The 21186-nt window shown below is 54.5% G+C and overlaps 2 protein-coding genes across 2 annotated transcripts in view; both read left to right on the plus strand.

The window, feature by feature from the left end:
- LOC102251806 (myosin regulatory light polypeptide 9) overlaps nucleotides 1–9683 on the plus strand; it is a 16934-nt gene extending 7251 nt beyond the window's left edge. The window contains exon 3 of the mRNA XM_014539991.1: nucleotides 8607–9683. Within this exon, the coding sequence (XP_014395477.1) occupies nucleotides 8652–9299 (648 nt within the window). The 5' untranslated portion in view covers nucleotides 8607–8651 and the 3' untranslated portion in view covers nucleotides 9300–9683. The remainder of the gene's footprint in view (nucleotides 1–8606) is intronic.
- On the plus strand, nucleotides 4612–16892 carry UBE2I (ubiquitin-conjugating enzyme E2I). The gene is made up of 6 exons (XM_014539992.1): nucleotides 4612–4687; nucleotides 4820–4903; nucleotides 6086–6158; nucleotides 12103–12212; nucleotides 12307–12386; nucleotides 15057–16892. The coding sequence occupies exons 1-6, from the start codon at nucleotides 4622–4624 to the stop codon at nucleotides 15118–15120; spliced, it is 477 nt and encodes a 158-aa protein (XP_014395478.1). The 5' UTR covers nucleotides 4612–4621; the 3' UTR covers nucleotides 15121–16892.
- Nucleotides 16893–21186: the final 4294 nt, after the last annotated feature.

Genomic DNA, 21186 nt, shown 5'->3' on the forward strand with positions numbered 1-21186 from the left:
TTCCTTGTGAAAGTGTCGGCGTCCCCTCCGGCGTGGGCTCGCGGTGCGGCCGGGGAGCCACGCGGGGTTGACAGCAGCTTCCCCTCCGCGGGGGGACGTGCGTTTCCTGGGTCACAGGTCCGCACACAAACCTGTGGCGCTCAGAGAGGCCCAGCGGAGAGAGTTAAAAGTCTTGGATTGCAAAATTGCTGCTTGGATTGGGGGTGGAGGGGAGATGATGCCTGAAATGCAAAACAAGTCTGAGTTTTCCTGCGCCTCCAAGGAGCTCCACTTGCCGCTGTGGGACCCTGAACATCAGCACTCGGCTGGAGGGAGAGTTTCCTTTTGTGTTTAAGGTGGCTTTGTACCCGTTGAAGGGAGCTTGGAACTGATGTTTTCGTGAGTAGGAGGGAAAGGAAGGGAAGGAGGATCACGGCCTGCAGTCGTTCCTAAATCACAGTGTTTTTTTTTAAGTGGTTTGGTTGGTATATTTTGAAAGCATGCTTAGCTCCTCGGTTTGCAAAGTTACTGGGTTGGCTAAGTTGGCTTTTTCTCTTTTTCCAAGAACACAGCTCTGAATGTAGCTGGCTGTTAAGTAATCGCTACCTTTAGGTAGAGAACATGTCCAACAGGCAGAGGAGATGGACACTAGCTTGTCCTGATTTGCTTGTGACCTTTTGGGTGGTTCCGGGGTGAGTTGTGCGTGCTGTTGTGTCTTTGGCGAGTCTCGGGGTTGGGACCTTGCTTCTGAAACAGCCTGGGATCCTGGGAGATTTGTCGAGAAAGAACCGGAAGTGCAGCCTGGGCAGAGATCAGGCAAAGTGCATACCTTCCCCTGAGGGAGTTTGTGTTTGTTTCAACCTGGGCCACCTATGCCCATTTTACAGATGAGGAACTTGAGGTTGGGGGGAGATGAACAACTTGCCACACTCACAAAGCCAGTAAGTGGGTCTGAAGTCTCTGCTGTCAACCAGCAGAGCTGATCTGAGAAGCGTGGGTTCATGGGCAGACCTCCCCACTGAGCCTGGGGAGCCCAGCCTTTGCCCCGCAGGTTGCTGTCTCTAGTAGTTCATGGATAGTATTTTATCTTTGCATCTGCAACTTTGCTGCTCTGAAGCATCTTAACTTAGCTGCTCCTTATGTTTCTCTCTGTTGGGGAAGGCAGAGTCAGTTCTAAGTGGGATTCTGAATGAGGCTTCTGTTTTGTAATTAAAATGTAACAAACTGGCTGCTTTCTCCTGGACTGGAAAGGCTACCAGGAGTGGAAGCACCATCTTGCAGACAGGTGTCTGCCTGGGACACTGCAGGTAAACACCTGTGGCTCTTTGCCCTGATGGCGGAAAGCATCTTATTAGGGCCCGATCTGGTCCATTGGCACTCCTGCGGAACTGCCGCTCACTATTAACCTTTCATACCTGGGACAACCACAGTGAGGCACAGGGTCTTCGTGTGCAGCTTTGTTCCATCCTCAGAGCAGAAGAGGCGGGCCCTGGCACAGGGTCAACAGGAGGCAGGCCACGCTGGGGATCACCCTGCTGGCCTCAGCCACCCTGAGCCCTGTGAGCATTGTGTGGCCCTACACAGTATCCATGGTTGCTCGGTGTTCCAGAGCTGGCCTGGGCTTCAGAAACCAGTTTCGATGCCTGGCTAAGGGCCTTGGGCCTCACTTAAACAATGCTTCCCAGGTTGCTTGTCTTTGGTCACTGAACTTCTGTGTTAATCCAGCAGAAGCATCCTGCCAGCCTGTGCTGTCTGCTTTGCCATGGCCAGCGATGAGGGGCCTGCCCGCTGGGGGCAGGGGCAGTACTTTGAGGCTAGCATGTGCTGTGCCCTCCTGGAGGTGAGGATGTGGATAACATGGGGTCATGCCATTTAGAATCAGTTGAAGTGAAGACTTAGAGAAACTTAGAAATGAAGACTTTTCTAGAAATGAAGACTTTTCCGACATCAGGGCTACAACTCCAGAGAAACTTAGAAATGAAGACTTTTCCGACATCAGGGCTACAACTCAAGCCTCTCAGTCAGTCACCACTGTCACTGCCCACTTCTGACAGAAGCTGCTGGTTTGCTCCTCTGTGTACCACCCCGGAGGCCCTCACGTCCCTCACGTCCCTCACGCAGGCCTTCCCTTTCCACTCTCCTCTGGCCCACCAGCCCTTCTGTTCCTGAACCATGTTGCCTGGCACAATCTCCTGCCAGGCGGCCACTGTTTAAGAGCAGGTGCCTCTGGCCCCCGTGGTGCTGCTTTGCATCTCCAGCACCTAGTGCTTCCCAGCACGAAACTTCCTCCCCTGTGAGCCCCCAGGGCAGCATCCTGTCAGGCTCTTCATGAGCACCTCAGTGGTTTGGGCAGACACCCCCTGGGGAAGAAATGGGCAGACCAGAGCTCGGGGTTGTGTGGTGCAGTGAGCAGTTCCACTGGGTGCAAGCCTGGTGTTAATCTGCTTTGGACTTAATCTTGGATAAGGTGTGTTCTGGAGTCACAGTGCTGGAGCTGGGGACCACAGTCCAAGTTGGTGCACCTGTCACCCTTGACTGAGGGCTTTTGTTTTTTCCCCACTTTTCGTGTGATAACATAAACATCCCTGTTTCTTGAAAATGTACCACATCCAGTTGGTCTGGCAGTTTATATAGTAACTGGCTCCTGAGACCTGGGTTCCTAGGTGGGATTGGAGGCGACAGTGCTTTTCTGCAAAGGCAACCCCATACCCTCCTTCTGTGCCTATTTCTTGGCAAAATAGTCGTTCAAGAGCTGCCCAAAACCCAGAGCACTGGGGTCTCCCAGAGTTCCTGACTGCACAGTCGCCTCTGAGGCCTGGGAATGTACATTTGATGCCTGCTGTTGAACTGTTGGCCTGTCCTAACACCTCCTCCACAAATAGTGTGAGCCTTGGGGGACTGGGCAGGACAGTCAGGTGGTGTGGCTACTGGGGTGAAGGGCGCCATCTGGGTTGCTGAGGGAGTTGTATATCAGCCCAGGGTAGGGTGGGGTGGGGTGGGGTGGGGAAGTTGAAATAGTAGTTACTAAGCAAGGGGCACTGCAGCAGGAGAGAGAGTAGCCCTGCCACCCACCCCCTGGTCAGAAGACCACCTGGGTTTGCGTTGAGGCTCCGGCCTCAGGGCAGGTCCTTCTGGACCTCCGTTCTTATCTCCAGAACAGGCCTGTGTGGAGGCTGGGGCAGTGGGCCAGGCTGGGCAGGAAAGCACGGCTGCTGTCGAGTGATGCCCTGCTGGAGATGTGTTTTTTCCGTACTGGGTTGAGCACCCTGTTCTGGTTGTGGAGGGCACCCCACATTGTACTCAGGCCCTTGTGCTGGACCTTTTCCCTGCAGAAGCAGAGAGAAGACCTCTCCCCTAGCCTCAGTATCAATCTGAAGGCTTTGGGAAGCCTTGTTCATGGTAAATGCATGTGCTTCATCCAAGGTATCTTCAGTGTTTCCATGGACTTTGAGGACCAACCAGCACACTTAGGGTCAAATTCTCCAGCAGGTTTTGTGACCATGTCACCTCTGCATCTGCTTTCTCATGGGCAGCTGGAGGCGACGTTGCGATTCAGTGCCCTGCAGTCTGGTCTGGTGTGCCAGGCACCTGGAGATGCTGCTTTACCCGAGGGCTCCAGGCTGTTCATTTGAACAGCTAAAGGCACTGAGCCTTGAGAGTCTGTGGTCCAGGCCTGCTGAGGTCTCACTGCTGCCTGGTGCTCCTGAGGAGTTCCTGGGCTCTGTTAGCCTGCTTCCCTTTTGTTGACTTTCCCAAAGTACATGGGAGACGGGCCTTGATCCATTACTTGTTTGGGGAGTGCCAGGGTGGGGCTATAGGATGAGAAAGTGGAGGGAGCAGAGGAAAGAGCCTGGGATCCTGGGGACATGTGGGTCTGTTGGCTGCTGGGACCCGGTGAGCTGTCTGGATGTGTCCACAATGCAGTTGAGCTGCCCCCTGCCCTGGTGCACTTTGCCACTTGGTTGCCTTCAAGAATAAGGGTCATCCTGGCTAGGCCTGAATCTGAATTCTGAGCCCTGATTCTAAGTTGGGGGCCTGACAGCGCCCCCACGTCCCTGCATCAGCAGAGGGAAGCGATTCATCCCTGCCCTTCCCGGGTCTCAAGCCAGCATTCTGGGTATCCCCACCTGGTCCTGCCTTTCCTGTGTATATGATGGTAGGACTGGACCCCCACTGCTGGGTGTGACTAAAGTGGGGGGTTGGGGGGCACGGGTGCCAGGTGTCTGCCGGGAGTACTCGGCATCCCTTCCTGCACAGCACCCAGCAGCTCTGAGACCCACGCCTGTGGCTTCGCCTCTCCGAACCTCTGTGTCACCATGTAATGGAGCGTGAGGGGTTGCCGTGGAGCCCTGGGGCCAGGCAGTTGACTAGTAAGGCACCCACATGGAGGTGTCCAGGAGGCCCAGGCCTCTTTGGTGATCTGCCTGTAGGAGAAGGCTGGAGTCGGGGCCTGGGGCCTGTCCAAACGCTGGGTGGGGCTGCTGGCTAAGAGCATGCATGGTCTCTATGGCCCATGTGGGAGCCTTCACTTACCCGCTTTTCTTGGAAACAAGTCTGCTCACTGGGCAGGTGAGGGAAGGGGCCGAAGGAACCAGGTTTTCCTCCTGATCGCGTTCCTGCTGTCTCTTTCAGGACTTTGAATATGTCGGGGATCGCCCTCAGCAGACTCGCCCAGGAGAGGAAAGCTTGGAGAAAAGACCACCCATTTGTAAGGAAAGCTTGATTTCTCCATGTAGCTCAGTGGGTCCTCTCCCTGACGGGGTGAGAGGCACAGGGTTCCTGTGGGCAGCGAAGATGAGCTGCCACAGAACTGATGCGCTTGTGTGTGGTTTTCTCGCAGGGTTTTGTAGCTGTCCCCACAAAAAACCCCGACGGCACGATGAACCTCATGAACTGGGAGTGTGCCATTCCAGGGAAAAAGGGGGTAAGAAGCACCCGTGCTCAGGTGTGGGGTGGACTGGTGGGAACACTCGGACCCTTCAGAAGGACTTAGGTTCAAGTGTACATAACGTGATGATCACACAGGCCAGGGGACATGAAATGGTGGGACAAGGTTGGTGTGACATGTGGCACCACCCCACCCGCCCCTGGCAGTTTTAATGCTGAAGGAAGGAACTGAGCTGCGGCAGGGGTAGTAGGCCCAGATCCTGCTGCATCTTTGGGAGCAAAGGGAGTCTTGGAGACAGGATGGAGAAGGGGCTGTCGGAGCCACGCAGGCCTTCAAGTTTATCCTGGATGTACTGAGACTGGAGCAGCCCAGACCGCAACACTCATGGGTGTGTGAGCCTGAACTGGTGGCAAATCCCTGACCACCTGTGATGGCTGCATGGGGCCCCACATATCCTTCACACACAGCCACAGTCCTCCCAAGGTGGTGCTCCGCTGAGTATCTGGGCCAGTTAGAACCAGTGCGTTTGAGGCGTGAAGGAGTGAGGGTCTCCAACAACGCAGCGTATGGCTCTTCCCGGTGACTCCAAGGGAAGGAGGAGACCCCGGAGGCTTTTGGGTTGTGCTAAGGCCTCATTGCCTCCACTTCCCCCTCCATGGTCTCTCCTGAGAATCCACGATGCTCAGCCATGGTGTTTTCTTGACAGTCTCCTTCCCTTGCATTGAGCTGGCAGGATTAGGACTTTGTCCACAAGAAAATGTGGTCTGGGTTTGCTTCAACTGAGACTGTTGAGGGCCCAGCATGCACCCCAGCCTCCATTGATCCCATACGTGGCCCTTTATCTTAGGTGAGTGAGGCTGGTGGGCTGTAGCCGTCTCCCTCCCAGTTGGGAAGGAGTGTTGGACTGAAGAGCTGGAGGCTGACCAGGGACAGGCAGGACCTGAGGGAGGGGGTCTGCATTTGAGCTCACTTCAGTCCTTACCTAGCTGCTCAGGTACAGACCCTGCACCCCGCCATGGGCCGCTTGTCTGCTCCTCTCCAGGGAGGACTCTTTCCCATTGGCCCTCAGGGCTCATGGAGGTCCCGCCAGTCCTGTTGTGGGGTCATTGAGCTGTGGGCAGGGTCACTGGGGCCGTGTAGCAGCAGCATGCCCCTCTCCTCCTGGGCCTCTGCAGCAAGAGGCGGCACACATCTCATCACAGCTTCATTTCCCAACAGACCCCTTGGGAAGGAGGCTTGTTTAAGCTACGCATGCTCTTCAAAGATGACTATCCATCCTCACCTCCGAAATGTAAGTACAACGAAGTCCTCAAAGGTTGGCTTTGATCGTGCTCCAGCAGAGATCTGAGTCCTCTTCAGAGAGCCCGGCCTCCGGGGGTGTCGGTTATTGCACTCTGCTCCGCACAGGGTGGCCCCGGTGCTCTGATCCCTGTGGCTGCGTCACGCTGATCCTTACGGTTGACTGTGGATCTGAGTGTTTCTAGCCCCGGGGTGGGCGGTGCACCTAACAGACCAAGTCTCCAGTCTTCGCTCTACAACTGGGAAGCTCCCAGGCCCTAGCGTGAATGTTCCTGAGATCCAGGAGAGGCTCCTGAACCCTTAGTGCCTGTCAGGGATGAGGCCACAACATACCTGCCCCGGATGGGGATGGACATGCAGGAGAAGCACCATTCAGAACCTTACTCCTCAGAGGAATTTTTTTGCTGTGACCTGTCATCTGTTAGAATTTCACACCCAACTCCGGGCCTGCATCTGCAGCCTGGATGAATGGCACACGTAAGCCAACAGAAGGTGGGGAAAGAAAAGGCCACAGCCATTTTTAAAACGGCCACAGGTAGACCATGATGCAGTTTAGCAAAACTCAGGATGAGGGGGAGAGGGCACCAAATCTCTCCCCCTTGGCAGCTAGACATCAACAGATACTGTCCACAGCTGGTTAATTGAATGCATTGACATGTGCCTCAGTGTGTCGGAAAGTGCCCGGCATGTGGGAAGGCAAGACTACATGTTAACTCGTGGTTAGTGATTTAAGAGATAGAAGTATGTTTCCCATTAAAATAGCATCTAGCAGAAGACTTAAATTATCAATTCATAATGTAACCACTGGGATGGAGACTTATTTCATTTGGAGTGGTTCTTTGCTGTTTGAATTTTGTGTGTGTATGTCATGTGTAGGTATTACTTTAAATAAGAAGTGAGATAGCTGCTTTCATCACTTCTATGCAACATTGTATTGGAATTCTAAGCAAATGTAGCAAGGTAGGAAAAAGAAATCCCAGCAGAGAGATGGAAAAGGAAGGCTTACACCATAGACCATCTTTCTCTAAGTCTGTTTATTAAGGTTGCTGAATAAAACGTTAACATATAAAAACCCATTTCCGTACAGTTGCAACAAATGAAAGTTTTTTTGTGTGTGTGTGTTTTTTGTTGTTGTTGTTAATCCTCACCCAAGGACATTTTTTTTTTCTTCGTTTATTTTCAGAGAGAGTGGAAGGGAGCGGGAGAGAGAGAAAGAGAAATATCAATGTGAGAGAGACACATCAATTGGTTGCCTCCCACACGCACCCTGACTGGGGCCGGGAATCAAACCTGCAACCCAGGCATGTGCCCTTGACTAGAATCGAACCTGGGACCCTTCAGTCCTCAGGCCGATGCTCTATTCACTGAGCCAAACTGGCTAGGGCTACGAATGAACATTTTTTTTTAATTTATTTTATTTTTTTAAAATATATGTGTATTTTTTATTGATTTGGGAGAGGGAGGGAGAGAGAGAGAAACATCAATGATGAGAGAGAATCATTGGTCGGCTGCCTCCTGCACGCCCCCCACTGGGGATCGAGCCTGCAACCTGGGCATGTGCCCTTGACCGGAATCGAACCCGGGACCCCTCAGTCTGCAGGCCGATGCTCCATCCACTGAGCTAAGGCGGCCAGGGCCGAATGAACATTTTTAAACCATACCTTTTATAATAGCATCAGGTACCCTGGAGTAAAGACATTTAAGACCTCTATACTGAAAATTAGAACATTTATGAGAGAAGAAAGGAAAGCCTAAATAACCAGAGATGGCCAGGTTTACGGATGAGAAGGCACGCTGTTATGAAGATGTCAGTTCTCTCCAAGCTGATGTACAAATTCAGTGTAATCCCAGTCAAAACCCAAGCAGATTTTTGGGGAAATTGTCACACCACAGGCTATAAAATGTAGGAAATGCAGGGTGCCAAGACTTGCTGTGGCCCTTGGAGCTCTAGGAGGGGAGGATGGTGAGGCCTAAGTTGGGGCTCACTGGGTAAAAAGTACCCAGACCCGTTAGCAGGACAGGCAAGACATGAATCCGTTGAGACCTCCTAAAGTAGTTGAGATGCAGAGAGTCCAGAAAAACGCAGGTGTACATGGAGTGACTTATGAGAGCTGACACTGCAGTGCGTGGGGAGAAGATGGTCTTCTCATGCATGGACGGGACAGCCGACTGTCCTAGTGGAAGAATAAGGAGAGCTCGGTTTCCCCCTATAGACCAAAGCCTTCCTGGGGGATTGTGATGTCCAGTGGGAAGGTGGGTGGGACAGTACAGCTTTTAGAGGAAGACAGGAGGATGTCTTCATGACTTGGATAGGCAGAGCTTTCTTAACCAGGAAGGCATGAAAAGTGCTTTTCCCCCAGAGGGGAAATGATCGATTGGACTACACTGAAATTAAGACCATCTCTTGACCCGGCTCTGCACCAGCTTTTCGCACCGAGAGAGTACCTTCTCCGCACCAGGGAAGCCCCACCCACCTGAAGCCAAGATGTCTAGTAAGCGAGCCAAGGTCAAGACCACCAAGAAGCAGCCACAGCGGGCCACATCTAATGTCTTTGCGATGTTTGACCAGTCCCAGATCCAGGAGTTTAAGGAGGCCTTCAACATGATCGACCAGAACCGAGATGGCTTCATTGACAAGGAGGACTTGCATGACATGCTGGCCTCCCTGGGGAAGAACCCCACGGATGAGTACTTGGAGGGCGTGATGAGCGAGGCCCCTGGACCCATCGACTTCACCATGTTCCTGACCGTGTTTGGGGAGAAGCTGAATGGCACGGACCCCGAGGACGTGATTGCCTTTGCCTGCTTCGACGAAGAGGCCTCAGGTTTTATCCATGAGGACCATCTTCGGGAGCTGCTCACCACCATGGGTGACCGCTTCACAGACGAGGAAGTGGACGAGATGTACCACGAGGCACCCATTGTCAAGAAAGGCAACTTCAACTACGTGGAGTTCACCCGCATCCTCAAACACGGTGCCAAGGACAAAGACAACTACGCCTCCCAAGGCCCCCATGTCCAGGCCCCTGTCCCAGTCACCTGCTCCACACACACACAGTCTGCACCTCCTCATGCCCAGGGGACCCATTCAGGGGAGCCTCCCTCTGAGAGGTTAGGGTCCAGCTCCCAGTAGAGGAAACAGGCCCAGAGAGGCAGTGCCAGGCAAGGAATCACACAGCCACTGTGAGGCAGGTGTGCCCACTGACCCTCCAAGAAAGGATCACCTAGGGAGCTGGGCCTGAAGGTGCCAAGGGAAGGCCCCAAAGGAGAGCCAAGGCTCAGCTGTTGCCTGCCCATCCCTGGGCTGTCCCCCCAGGAAGGGCCCTGTGCACCAATTCAAGTGCACCCCATGGGGCATGAAGCCCTTTCCCAGACACTGCCACAAACTCACGAACCTCACCACACACGGTCCTCCCAAGGACAGGGTGACAGAGCCCCCCCTGCCCTTCCCAGAACACCCTACCCACAGGGAGCGGGCTCCTCCGAGAGGCGGAGTCTAATAGAAGGCTGAACACTGGGGAGAAAAAAAAAGACCATCTCTTCACCAAAAGACACCACTGGCAGTGAAGAGGGGAGAAAATTATATCTATATATTAATACTTATATTGAATATATCAAGAGCCTCCACAAATCAATAAGAAAAATACAACCATTTGATGGAACAGGCCCTTGGCAAGAGGTTCTCCACCCGGCCAATCAGCACAGAAAGAGATGCGTAACTTCTTACCAGAGAATTACGAGTTACAGCCACAGCGTGAACAGGCAGAGAACAGGATGCCGAGCAGCAGACGCCCACGTAAGTGCACTAGAGAAAGAGTAAATTTTGGACATTTCCTTTGGAAAGCTGTCTGCCATGTCTACTGAAGCTAAACTTATCCCTACCCTTGGCCCCAGCTGTCAACTCAAGTAAATATTCAATAGAAATGCATACACATGTCCACCAAAAGGCATGGACAGCATGTTTATGACAACTCTGTCTGTAGAAGCCAAAAGCTGGAGACAACCCAAGTGTCCATTCAGAATAGAATGGGTAAGTGCAGCAGCAAGAATGAGGGATCTACAAGTGCTCAGCAGGAGTGAGTCTCCCAAACGTGATGTTGAGTGGAGAGAGCCAGACACAGAGGAGCGTATGCTGGAGTCCTGTTATGAAGTCAACAGGCCATGCAATGAGTGATGTGCGGAGTCGGGAGGTGACTTCATATGGAAGAAAGCCAGAAGAGACGGGGAAGTGGGGCTGGGGGCCTGGGGAATGCTAGTATTCATCATTGGTACACTTCTCTAGCTAAGAAACAAGATAGATAAATCAGATTAAATTCAAATTAGGAACTTGTGTTCACCAAATGTACAATTAAAAGAGCAAAAATGCAAACTCAGAGTGGGAGAAGATATCTGTGAGACATGTAATTGACAGAAGGCTTGTGTCCAGAATATGTAAAGAGCTCCTACAAATCAATGCGACAACCCAACAGAAAAGTGTTCAAGAGACTTGAACAAGAACTTCTCCAAAGAAGTAGCCAGTTTATCCCAGTAAATGAAAGGTGCTCACTCCCAGAGGTCATCAGGGAAATACAACTTAGAGCCATTAGAGGCAACTATGATTCATTTAAGAATGGCCAAGTAGGGGCCCCAGCCCAGTTTGACTCAGTGGATAGAGTGTCAGCCTGTGGGCTGAAGGGTCCTGGGTTTGATTCTGGTCAAGGACACATGCCTGAGTTGCAGGCTCGATCCCCAGTAGGGGGCGTGTAGGAGGCAGCCAATCATTGATTCTCATCATTGATGTTTCTATCTTTCTCCTCCCTTCCTCTCTGAAATCAATAAAAATATATATTTTTAAAAAATAGTAATAATGGTCGAAGTTCACAGCTGATACACCAGGTGTTGGCAATACTTTGAAGCAGTGAGTTGTAAGTAGGTACAGCCACTTTGGAAACTGGCAGTATCTATCCACATTCAACACAGACACCCTGTGATCCAGCATTTCCACATGGAAATGCACATGTGTGCACCAGAATTCACATCCAGGAGCAACAGAGCTGTATTAGTATTCACTCACATGTGCACCTGCAGTGAGGTGGGCAAGTCGTGTGCGGCCAGTCTCCCAGGGGCTGCTGCACAGCAACAGGAGTGAGTAACTGCCACCACCTGTGAGGGGACATGACCCACGAGTGCATGCGGGGGGGCGGGGGGGAGGGGAGGGCAAGCCTCTGGTTTGTGCGCAGAACGTTCAAGATGTCCTTTCTGGGATTACAGGTTGGTTTAGTTGGGCAAATGGAGTGGGCGATCTATGAGGGAGTTTTCTGAGAAGCTGTTGCTGTTAGTGGATTGTATTTATTTTTTGTCAGTAATTCATCAGGTTGTACTAGACTTGCTACACTTTTCTAGGTAAAATTAATGTTTAAAAAAAAGAGAAAGTACCCAGAAAAAAGGATAAAAAAATAATGCTAAAATGTCAGCTGTGGTTAATGGTCCCTGGGTAGTGCTTGTGGCAATTTTTTTTCCTGTTCTTTTATATTTTCAAACTTTTTACATGTATTAATTTTTTAAAAAGAAAATAAACTCTCATTTGGAAGGACCTTGGCTGCTTCCCCAGGACCCAGTCACCTGATGCAGCAGCCCCTTCCCATCTTCCCAAGCCCAGACCGGCTGGGGAGACCGCCTGGGGCTGTGCTCTGACTCTCGCTGTCCTGAAGCAGGTCCTGGGGAGTGATGTGGCTCTACCTCTGAGTCCGTTGGAAGGCACACTTGCTCCTCTCCTACCTCTTCCCACCTCCTCCTGCCTTGTGGCCAGTTTTTTTTTTGTAAACAGTTTTTGGGAAATGCCTGATGACCAGCAAGGTGCAGGGAAGATGGGAGGGGGAGGGGAGGGGTCATCAGGACACGACATTCTGTAGGACAGCTGTCACCAAAATACATTTCCTTTTTTCCATGTGGTCTAGGCAAATTCGAACCACCATTATTTCACCCGAACGTGTACCCTTCGGGCACTGTGTGCTTGTCCATCCTCGAGGAAGACAAGGACTGGAGGCCAGCCATCACAATTAAGCAGGTATGCAGCGTGAGGGCCTCGCCTCAGCCTTCCTTCAGGACCAGAGTTTGCCTTTTGAACTGCTGACCTTGCTTTGTTTTTCTGTCTCACACAGATCTTATTAGGAATACAGGAACTTCTAAATGAACCAAATATTCAAGATCCAGCTCAAGCAGAGGCCTACACAATTTACTGGTTAGTGATCTGGCCCCTCTTGCTGTGACCTCTCTCATCAGCTCGCACAGCCTTCCCCTTCCCCAGAAGTCCCATCCAGGCTGCCTGTAGGAAGGGGAGCAGTAGGCAAGCTGTGGGCGGGTGGATAGTCCTGACCCTCCCAGCAGCCTCGGAGGGCGGCCTACACACAAGCTCACCTGGCAGCTCACCTGGGCTCGGTGCCGAAAAGGGGGGACTGAGGTGACCAGGGAGGCTTCCGAGGAGGAGCTGCATGTGCAAAGGGCCTATGGTGGCAAGAATGGGCGGCCAGGGCTGGTGTGGCCAGAGCCATGTTGGTGGGGGTTGGCAGGAGGCAGCCCGATGACATGGGCTCCTACTGGACTACTTTGCCCCTGATGGGATATCACCAGTCAAACCCTGTGCCTCCTGGAGCCTGTTTCAGCTCAAAGGGAAGGGTGTGGACACTGGAGGAAGAGGCCATGGACCTCCCACCTCTGCCCTCCTTGGGCCCAGCCTGGGTATGGCAGGTCCAAGGGGATGGTCCGCTAGGGAAGTGGCGCTTCCAACTTGCTCTTGGTCGTCTGGGTGCTCTGGAAAAGAGGGCCTGGTGTTTCTTAGTGTGAGCAGTGGCGCTAAACCTGGCACGTGGGGCTGGCTGGGTGGACAGTGGGGAGGACCCTGGCCTTCCTGGCCAGCCTCCCCAGCTGGTCTGGGCAGGGTGCTATGCCGAATTGGCAGCTTTGACCCTATTGCTCCACTTACCCATGTTCAGAAACCTGACCCACAGGGAGAGGCTGACTGAGCAGGGGCTTGTTCTTTCCAAGGGGGCGTTTCTGGAATTGCAACAGGTAGGCTCTCTGAGCAGCTCAGGTGGCCTGAGTTCATCTGAAGAGAAGCACCAGGTTGCAAGAGGTGCCCCCTCCCCTCCCAAATGGCTTCAAGTTCCTGGGTCCAGCCCAGTTTTGGCCCGGGGCGCCCCCTGGTGGCCAAGAGTGGCAAGCCGCTCCTGAGGAGGGGCGGAGTTTCTCCTCCCAGCCAGAGGAATTGCTGTGAGTGATTCCAGTGGAGCTGCCTTAAATTTACTTGGCTGCTGTGCATCAGCAACTCCAGGAGTTCTCATATCTTGACCCTTGAACTGGATGCTGTGTCGTTTGCACTGCAACATCTGTCTGCATCAGGCCATGTCAGCCTACGCCTCTGTAAATAGGGCCACTTGGGTTCTTAGTATCTGAGCCATTGCGATAGGCCCACAAAGCCAAAATGTCTTCTTGCTGGCCTTAGAGAGAGCTTGCCAGGCCCGGTGTGTTGCCGTGTGGGTGTGATGCCTTGGGCGAGTTGTGCGTGTGTCTTGATGGCGCGCCACTGGCCCACAGCCCCGTCTGCCATGGCGCTCACTGTTGAGTTGTGGTATTGCGGCACTCGCAGCATGGGGTCAGCGGGCACTGCTGTGTGCCAGTGGATGCTCCCAGCTGGTGCCTACTCGGGATTGGAGCATCTCCTCTGTACTACGGGTACTTACATGCCAGGTGGCATCATCCACTGCTTCACAGGAATGAGACATCATTTCTCCTGTAAGCATGTTTAAAAGCACCTTTTGTGAAATATGCTTAATCTCTTTTTTCAGATCTCTTTTCTTGTGTTTTCGGAAGGTCGCAGGGTGTGCCCTACACTGGCAGGTGCTCTAGGGCAGACACCCTGTGCCAGACCTCGCTTGGTAAATGGCAGGGCTGGACTGGGCTGCCTCTGCTATTGCCTCCAGCTCCTTCCAGAGCCCTCCTAGCTAGCTGCCTCCACCCTGGGGGTCTGGGACCTCGGCCAGGGTGGAAGCACAGGAGCGCAGACTGCTCGCAGCACGGCTTGGCGGTAGAAGCTTGTCCTCTGGCCTTCACTCTTGGCTCTCGGCCAGGCGTGGTGCTGACACTGGCCTCCTGGGACCGTGTGCACCTGGGCACCGTGCCAGCTCAGGGCAGGCTCCAGGCAGGTTTCCGCCTCTCCTGGTGCTGGCATTGCAGCCTTTCCCCAGAGAAGCTGGAGAGGAGGCCTGGGGTACCAGGGCCTGTGGTCTGCACTGGGCAGAGCTAAGAGAAATTCTGTTGGCCCCTCTGTGCCAACCCTGGGCCTGCGCCATGGGCAGGGACCAGTGCTCTGAGGCCTGCTTGTTGCGAGCACAGCTTGAAAGGAGCCCTGGCTTTCTTACCAGGGTCTGAGTGCACACACTGCGCCTGAGCTCCAAGGAGGGCTCCTGACCGGCCCCTGAAGTATTTGACGAGACCTCTGACCTGGTGTGTCAGGAGCCCTGTTCATAAATGCATCGTGTACCCAAGGGCCTCGAGGTCACAGTGATCCCCTGGTGGCAGCTGGTCTCCTCTGATGGCAAGTTTGCTGCACCTCCCTGGCCTGGGGCAGTGCCCACCAGCCCCCTTCCCTTGGCACCTCATCTCACACTGGAGTCCCAGCTGAGGTCCTCCGACCACCAGAAAGCTGCCCCCACTCCATACCTTCACACTCGGGACTGAGTCCCCTGGGAAAACCCACCAGATGTCTGTGTCTGTTATTGAAGACTAGATGAGCAATCCATATTTTCTCTCCAAAATGACTAATGCTGTTTCAAACAGAAGAGAGAGAAAACTGCTGGTCACTGGTTAGACCAGCCCAGGCTATTCTAACCTGTCTCTCTCTTGACCTCCTCAGCCAAAACAGAGTGGAATATGAGAAAAGGGTTCGAGCACAAGCCAAGAAGTTTGCACCCTCATAAGCAGCGACCTGCGGCAACATCAAAAGGAAGGGATTGGTTTGGCAAGAACTTGTTTACATTTGCAGATTTAGCGTTACTCTATACAATTACTAGTCACCTAGGGGAGGTGGGCAGGCGCCATTTTCTATTTCTGCCACTGGTACACAGTTCTCCACTTGCTGAATTGCCCAGTTTTTCATACAGGGTCTCTTCCTTCAGTCTTTTGTATTTTGATCGTTATATAAAACTTGCTTTTATTTTAATATTGATGTCAGTATTTCAACTGCTGTAAAATGATAAACTTTTATACTTCTATGAGTCCCTGAGGAGCTAGTTCCCTTTGCTCGCGGGTGCAGGCATGCTTCCCCTGTCAGAGCTACACTACCCTCCAGCTGGCTGTATGGAAAGGAAATCGGCCTGTCCCCTTCCCTCGCGCCTCTGTCCTTCTCTCCGCAGAACCCGGGTTGTGTTGCTATGAGCCTCAGATCCAAAGTCAGCCAGCCTCTTGTTTTCGCATCACTTCCTTTGTGTTTATATGGCGTTTTGTCTGTGTTGCTGTTTAGAGTAAATAAACTGTTTATATAAAGGTTTTTGTTGCATTATTGTCATTAAAAGTATGAGGAGGCAGCCTCAGGGGGTGTCTCCCCACCCCCTTTCCACAGCTGCAGGCCCCACAGAGCACCGCCTTCGGCCCCAGCAGGTCTCGCTGCCTGTTCCTGGGTCCTGCGTGGCACCTGTCCTGGTCCTTTGTAAATAGTGCTGTGTACAGAGATGCTGTGTGTCCGGGGTTTCTGTCCACCCCACCTGGGCCTTTGGGCTGTTGAGCACTGGAGTTCAGATCTGGTCAAGTTGGAATTTGTGTCGGGACTCTCCTAAAGCTCTGCCTGAGCCATCAGGAGGAGATGCCTAAACCCAGGCCAGGGTGGCTGAGCCGTGGCATGTAGCCTCCTCACACCCGGCACTGCCCTTGGGCCTCTGCATGTAGCATCCTGGCCCTCCACGCTCACCGCATAAGTCCCCACCCCTGGGTGCAGGTGGTCTCGGGCACCGGGACACCCCTAGCGAGCAGCTTCGAGGGCCGCTGTCACAGGTTCTTTCTGTGTCCTGAAACGCTCTGAACCTGGGAGCCCAGGGAGGCTGCTCTCAGAAAGAACCCTGGAACATGAGCCCACAACGGATCTTCCAGGAGTCCTGAATCCTGGCTCTGGGGAAGTGCGTACATGGAGATAGGAAGTGACAGAGGGGACCTGGCCCCTGGGTCCCAGTGAGCACAGCTGACGAGTACAGAGGTCCGGACGTGGCCCTGTACCAACCAGCCTCGCCCTCCCGCCCGAGGACCCTTTCAGAACCAGGCTGCCTGTGGCTCTGGCATGCAGACTGAGGTGGGGGTGGTCCCCCAAGGGGTGAGGTCAGCCAGGAAGGGGTGCCTCTGTTCACCCTAAGAAATGTGGCCCCTCAGCCAACAGCATGGCCCAAGGGCCCAGTGCCTTGTTCACTTGCTTAGCTGGACGTCTGTTGGGTTTCTGAGCTCTCGGTTTGATGTTCATGATTATTTCTGATGCAGAGGGTCTCATGCGGGGAATTCAGTGGGTCATATGTGTATAGCCCCTCCCAGAATGTCTTATTTTGTAATGACTGAATTACACTTAGTAATAGTTACACATGTATATGGTTAATATATATGGAAATGCAATATATTTTCTAGTTAAAGCATTCTAAAGTAATCGATGTTTCTAGCACATTGTCGTGACTTTGGCTAATGAAATGTCCTTTTGTGCCACAGTTCTTGGCTTAACAAAGATGTGAATCTTGTAACAGGAGAACTATGAAATGTGATCATTCTGTTTCTACTGTAAGGGAAGAGAGTGTGTTCCCAGCATGAGGCGCCTAATTAGTGAGGAATTGTGGGCAATAGATTAACCACTGTATCTAAGAATCCTCTAATTAAAACATTTCCACAAACTGCTGCCTGCAGGGTGTGTCCTTTCCTGCCCCCTCCCACACAGGCCACCCCCTGCTCCCTATTGCTGTGGTCTCCAGGATTAGACCCTCAGTGACCCAGGGGTGGGGGTGATGTCCCCTGGTGCTGTGGTCAGATCCCTCCTGTGCCCGCTGAGACCCTGGCATGGGCAGGCAAGGTTGGCACACATCTGTGCTGGCCACTGGCCGTGGCCTGCTGGAGCATGGTCTCCCGGCTGGGCATCTGGGGCTGTTGTTGTCACCTAGATGGACCTTCTTGGGGAACAGGACGCCATCCTCACAGCCAAGGTGCACACAAGCTCTCAGTTCAGACCCTGATGGGGCCCCTGGGGTGTTGTGTCCAGGGCTGGCGGGGGCTTGGTCTGGCCATGGCCTGGGTGCAGAGCAAGTAGCCCGACCACGGGTGGGATGGGGCTAGCTAGCCCTCAGCCTCCATCTCCCCAGGAATGACTGCTCAGAGGCCCAAGTCGTCTGGCCAGGCTCGGGGTCCCCTGTCCTTCCTGGACTGTCCCGGCTGGGCCAGTGCTGTGTCCTCACACCTGTCTGCCCACACAGGCCACACTGCTCCCTGACCTGCTGGCCCAAGGCCTTCCCACATCAAGCTCTGCCATGAGCAGCCTCCAGTTTGAGACTGAAGACAAGTTGGCAGGTTGCAGGCCCAGCATTGATAGGCGGACAGGTCTGAGTCAGCTTCCGCTGGGAGGCCGAGGGGCACCTGTGCGGCAGGGGCCCAGGAGACGCAGGCTTCCAGCACAGTGACCCCATCTGCGGAGGCTGTGGGCCCCACGGGGCGGGAGCACCAGGGTCCCATCCTCCCTGCAGCCCCCAGGCCCCACAACTGGCTCCAGCAGTTTGGCCCAAAGGCTCCGGCATCTGTTAGGAGGCCATTTTCCCTGATCTAGAAGAAAATAAAGCAGCAGAGTCACAGAGCACAGACCTGGGTTCCTCCCTCCTGAGCTCTGCCCTTCCAGATGCCCACCCACCCCTTCCAGGATGCCCTCCTGCAGAAAGGTCAGCTGGGTGCTCATGCTGCCCCTTCCATTCCTCCAAGGAGGAAGGACTCGAGCCTCCAGAGCCAGGGACAAGGCATCTCAGCCCTCAGCTGTGCAAAGAATGGTGCTGTTCTGTGGAGGAGCGGCTGCCGGGCCCACCGTTCGCTCTCTCTCCTGATACTGCCCTGGCCCCACAACGTGGTGAGTGCGGGAGGGGTCCTTGCTGGGGTCACACCTCTGCTCCTGGGCCAGAAGCTGACAAGAAGGCCAGCGGACAGACAATGGATGGTGCTCTGCTGCCATGTCCCAGGCCTGGCACAGGCTCACCTGTGCAGGTACTGGCAACAGCAGGACCCCACGGAGCTGCTGGTGACTGCGCCCCAGGAAGCAGCCTCTCAGGCAGGGGGCCATTTGGCCAGACCCCTTCCCACCTGGAGCCACCTCTGCTGGCAGAACCACTCACAATGGCCCAGGCGATGGAACAGATTCCCGCAGTCCTCAGGGTCCTGCCACGAGGGCAGGCAGGAACCCTGGCCCCACTGCCATGCCCGCCCCTTTTCCTGCCTCTGTCCTGGACGGGTGCAGAGGCTCGGAGGGCCTGGGAGGACCCTGACTGCCAGGAGGCCAGGCCTGCAATTCCAAGGGCTGCCCCCAGAGAGTGTGAGCTGGTGGGTTATTTAAGCCTGTAGGGGTGGGGTGGACTCACCCGTGTCCTCATCTCCTGTGCCAGCCTTTCCCTGCTCTGCATTGGCCTTCAGAGTGCTTATCCAGAGCCCAGAGCCGGGTGTTTTTCTCCTGGCCTGGCCGTAGGAGGGAAAGCCACTCCCCCCACCCCCCACCCCCAACACACACACACACACACCTGCCAGGCGCTTTCCTGTCAGAGCCCAGAGGGTATGACCCCCACCTCCCCACCAGCTCCACAGAGCCCTGACCTCTAGGCAGAATGCTGTGCCCTAACAGCTGCTGTGACGTGACCCCCTCCTGCCCCCCACCTCCCCTTACCACCTCCAAAGCAGGGCAACTGTCTGTGCTGCTCAGGACCACTGTCAGGGGTCTGGGCCAGAGGAGCCAGGGTGACACTGACTCAGGTGGGCCTGACTTCAGTCTCAGAACAGGCCGGGAGAATGAAGGCATCAGCTACAAATGGGACCATCGCTCCAGCCCCTGGCAGTGTGTGTGGAGGGAAGTCCTAGGGCTCATCCTTTCCTAGGGAAACAGGCTCAGGGCTAACTAAGCTTGGGACCCAGCCTGTTGCTGTGTGGCCCTAGATAAGCCCTTTCCCCTCTCTGGGCTTCAGTTCACTTATCTACAGAGAATGGTGAAGTCTCCTGGGGCCTTCTGCCATCTGGCTAGTTAATTAGTTTCAGGGCTGGTGCCTCTGCCATGGGCCGCCCCTGGGTCCCCCAGGGCATGGGTGGGTGGTACAAGCAGGGGCCTCCTCCCCTAGCAGCAGCCCCTCCTAACTTCCTGTTTACAGCTGCTACAGAGTCTCAGTTCTTTCTCCCAAGCCATTTTGATCACCATGGCAACCGGACTGGTGTTTGTTCCAACAGGTTGATAGAACCTGACATAAAATTGCAGGGGTGGGGGCACCAGTTCCAAGATCCTGGCTCAGGACCTGCCAGTCCCCCGGGGAAGGACAAGCTGCCCCCATACGGATTGCTGTACCCCGAAGAGGAAGCCCAGTAGCAGCTGGTGGCATGACTCCAGGCCCCCGCTCCTGCTTCCATGACTCATCTCTGTCCCAAGCAGCCCATGCATATCCTGAACAGCCTCTGCCTCATCTGCCTGGCTGTGCTGGGTCAGGATGGAAGTAGGGCCTCGGGACAGAGCTTATAGGAAACCTAACCTGCAATTCTGTCCCCGCACCCTGCAATGCAGTCTCTGATCCCCCTGCAGTGCCTCTCTCTCTCTCTCTCTCTCTCACACACACACACACACACACACACACACACACACACGGTAGTTCTTTGTTTCTTCCTACAACGATGGGTGGATATAGGGCAGCATGATGTGAGTCTGGATCTGGAAGCTGCGACAGGTGGTAGCCCCATCAGAGAGATGCCCACCCCACCCCTGTGTACGGGGCGAAGCACCCTGTAGGTGGGCAATTCGCTGAAAGATGCAGTGGTTAAAGTTGGTGCCTCTCTGCGTGGAGCTATGCTCTGGAGCCCTGTTACTCCAGCCTTTGGGTCTCCCTTCAGCTTGCCTGACCCCTGGCCTTGCCTCTGGGCCTGAGCTGTGGGTTCCAGGCTTGTGTTTCTGTCCTCCAGGGTGAAAACTCCAAATCTCTGTCTGATCCCCAAGGACAAGGTGCTCTGAGGATCCAGCAGGGTGAGCCAAAAGCAGGTCTGGGATCCGGGGACCCTGTGCACCGCAGGAACAGAACCTCTGCACAGCCCCCACAATCCTCCAGTGTGGCCCAGACCCCCAGCAGCACTGGAGCTTGTACACCTGCAGATGGCCCGCCCCAACCCAGACTTTTGGAATCAGTAGGTTTGGGGTGGGCCAGCAATCTGTGTTAACAAGCTCTCCAGGTGACCGCGGTCAAGTTCCAGAATGCTGTGTGGATATGGAGTGGGGAGCCCAGAAAGGGACCCTAAAAGCGGGCTGGGAAATGCGCGGGTGGGGTCCAGCTCAGGCCCTGGGGTTCCACAGGCTGTGTGACCAGGACTGTGGCTCAACCTGGGGTGTATGGGGCCTCATCGGGACCATGGGGACGATCGCCTCAACAGGTAGTCAAGGTCGTTACGGGCATCCTGGGTTGATGACTGCAGCACCCCTCGCTCCTGGTGTGGACTCGCCCCCTTGAGAGGAGGGAGCTGTTAAGCCCGAGGTGGCGAGTCCCCAGACCCAGGCCTGCTCCAGGTTGCCACCGGGGACAGCGCGGGGCTGGGAGGATGACTCCGGAGGTGGCTGCCCAGCCCTTCCCCAAAAGTCTCTTGTTCGGTCTCGGTGACTCTGGCCTCGGGAGGGGCTCCTGACGCAGAGCTGAGCCTGCTTTCAGGTCGGCAACAACCGATGGGTTGACTGACAGCTCTGCGCCCCGACCCCTGGGGGAGGGAGCTCCTTGGCCCCGGCCCTGGGAGAGCAGGGACCCTCGCCCGGCCTC

The sequence above is a fragment of the Myotis brandtii genome, unplaced genomic scaffold (genome assembly GCF_000412655.1).
Source record: "Myotis brandtii unplaced genomic scaffold, ASM41265v1 scaffold233, whole genome shotgun sequence".
Lineage (NCBI taxonomy): Eukaryota > Metazoa > Chordata > Mammalia > Chiroptera > Vespertilionidae > Myotis > Myotis brandtii.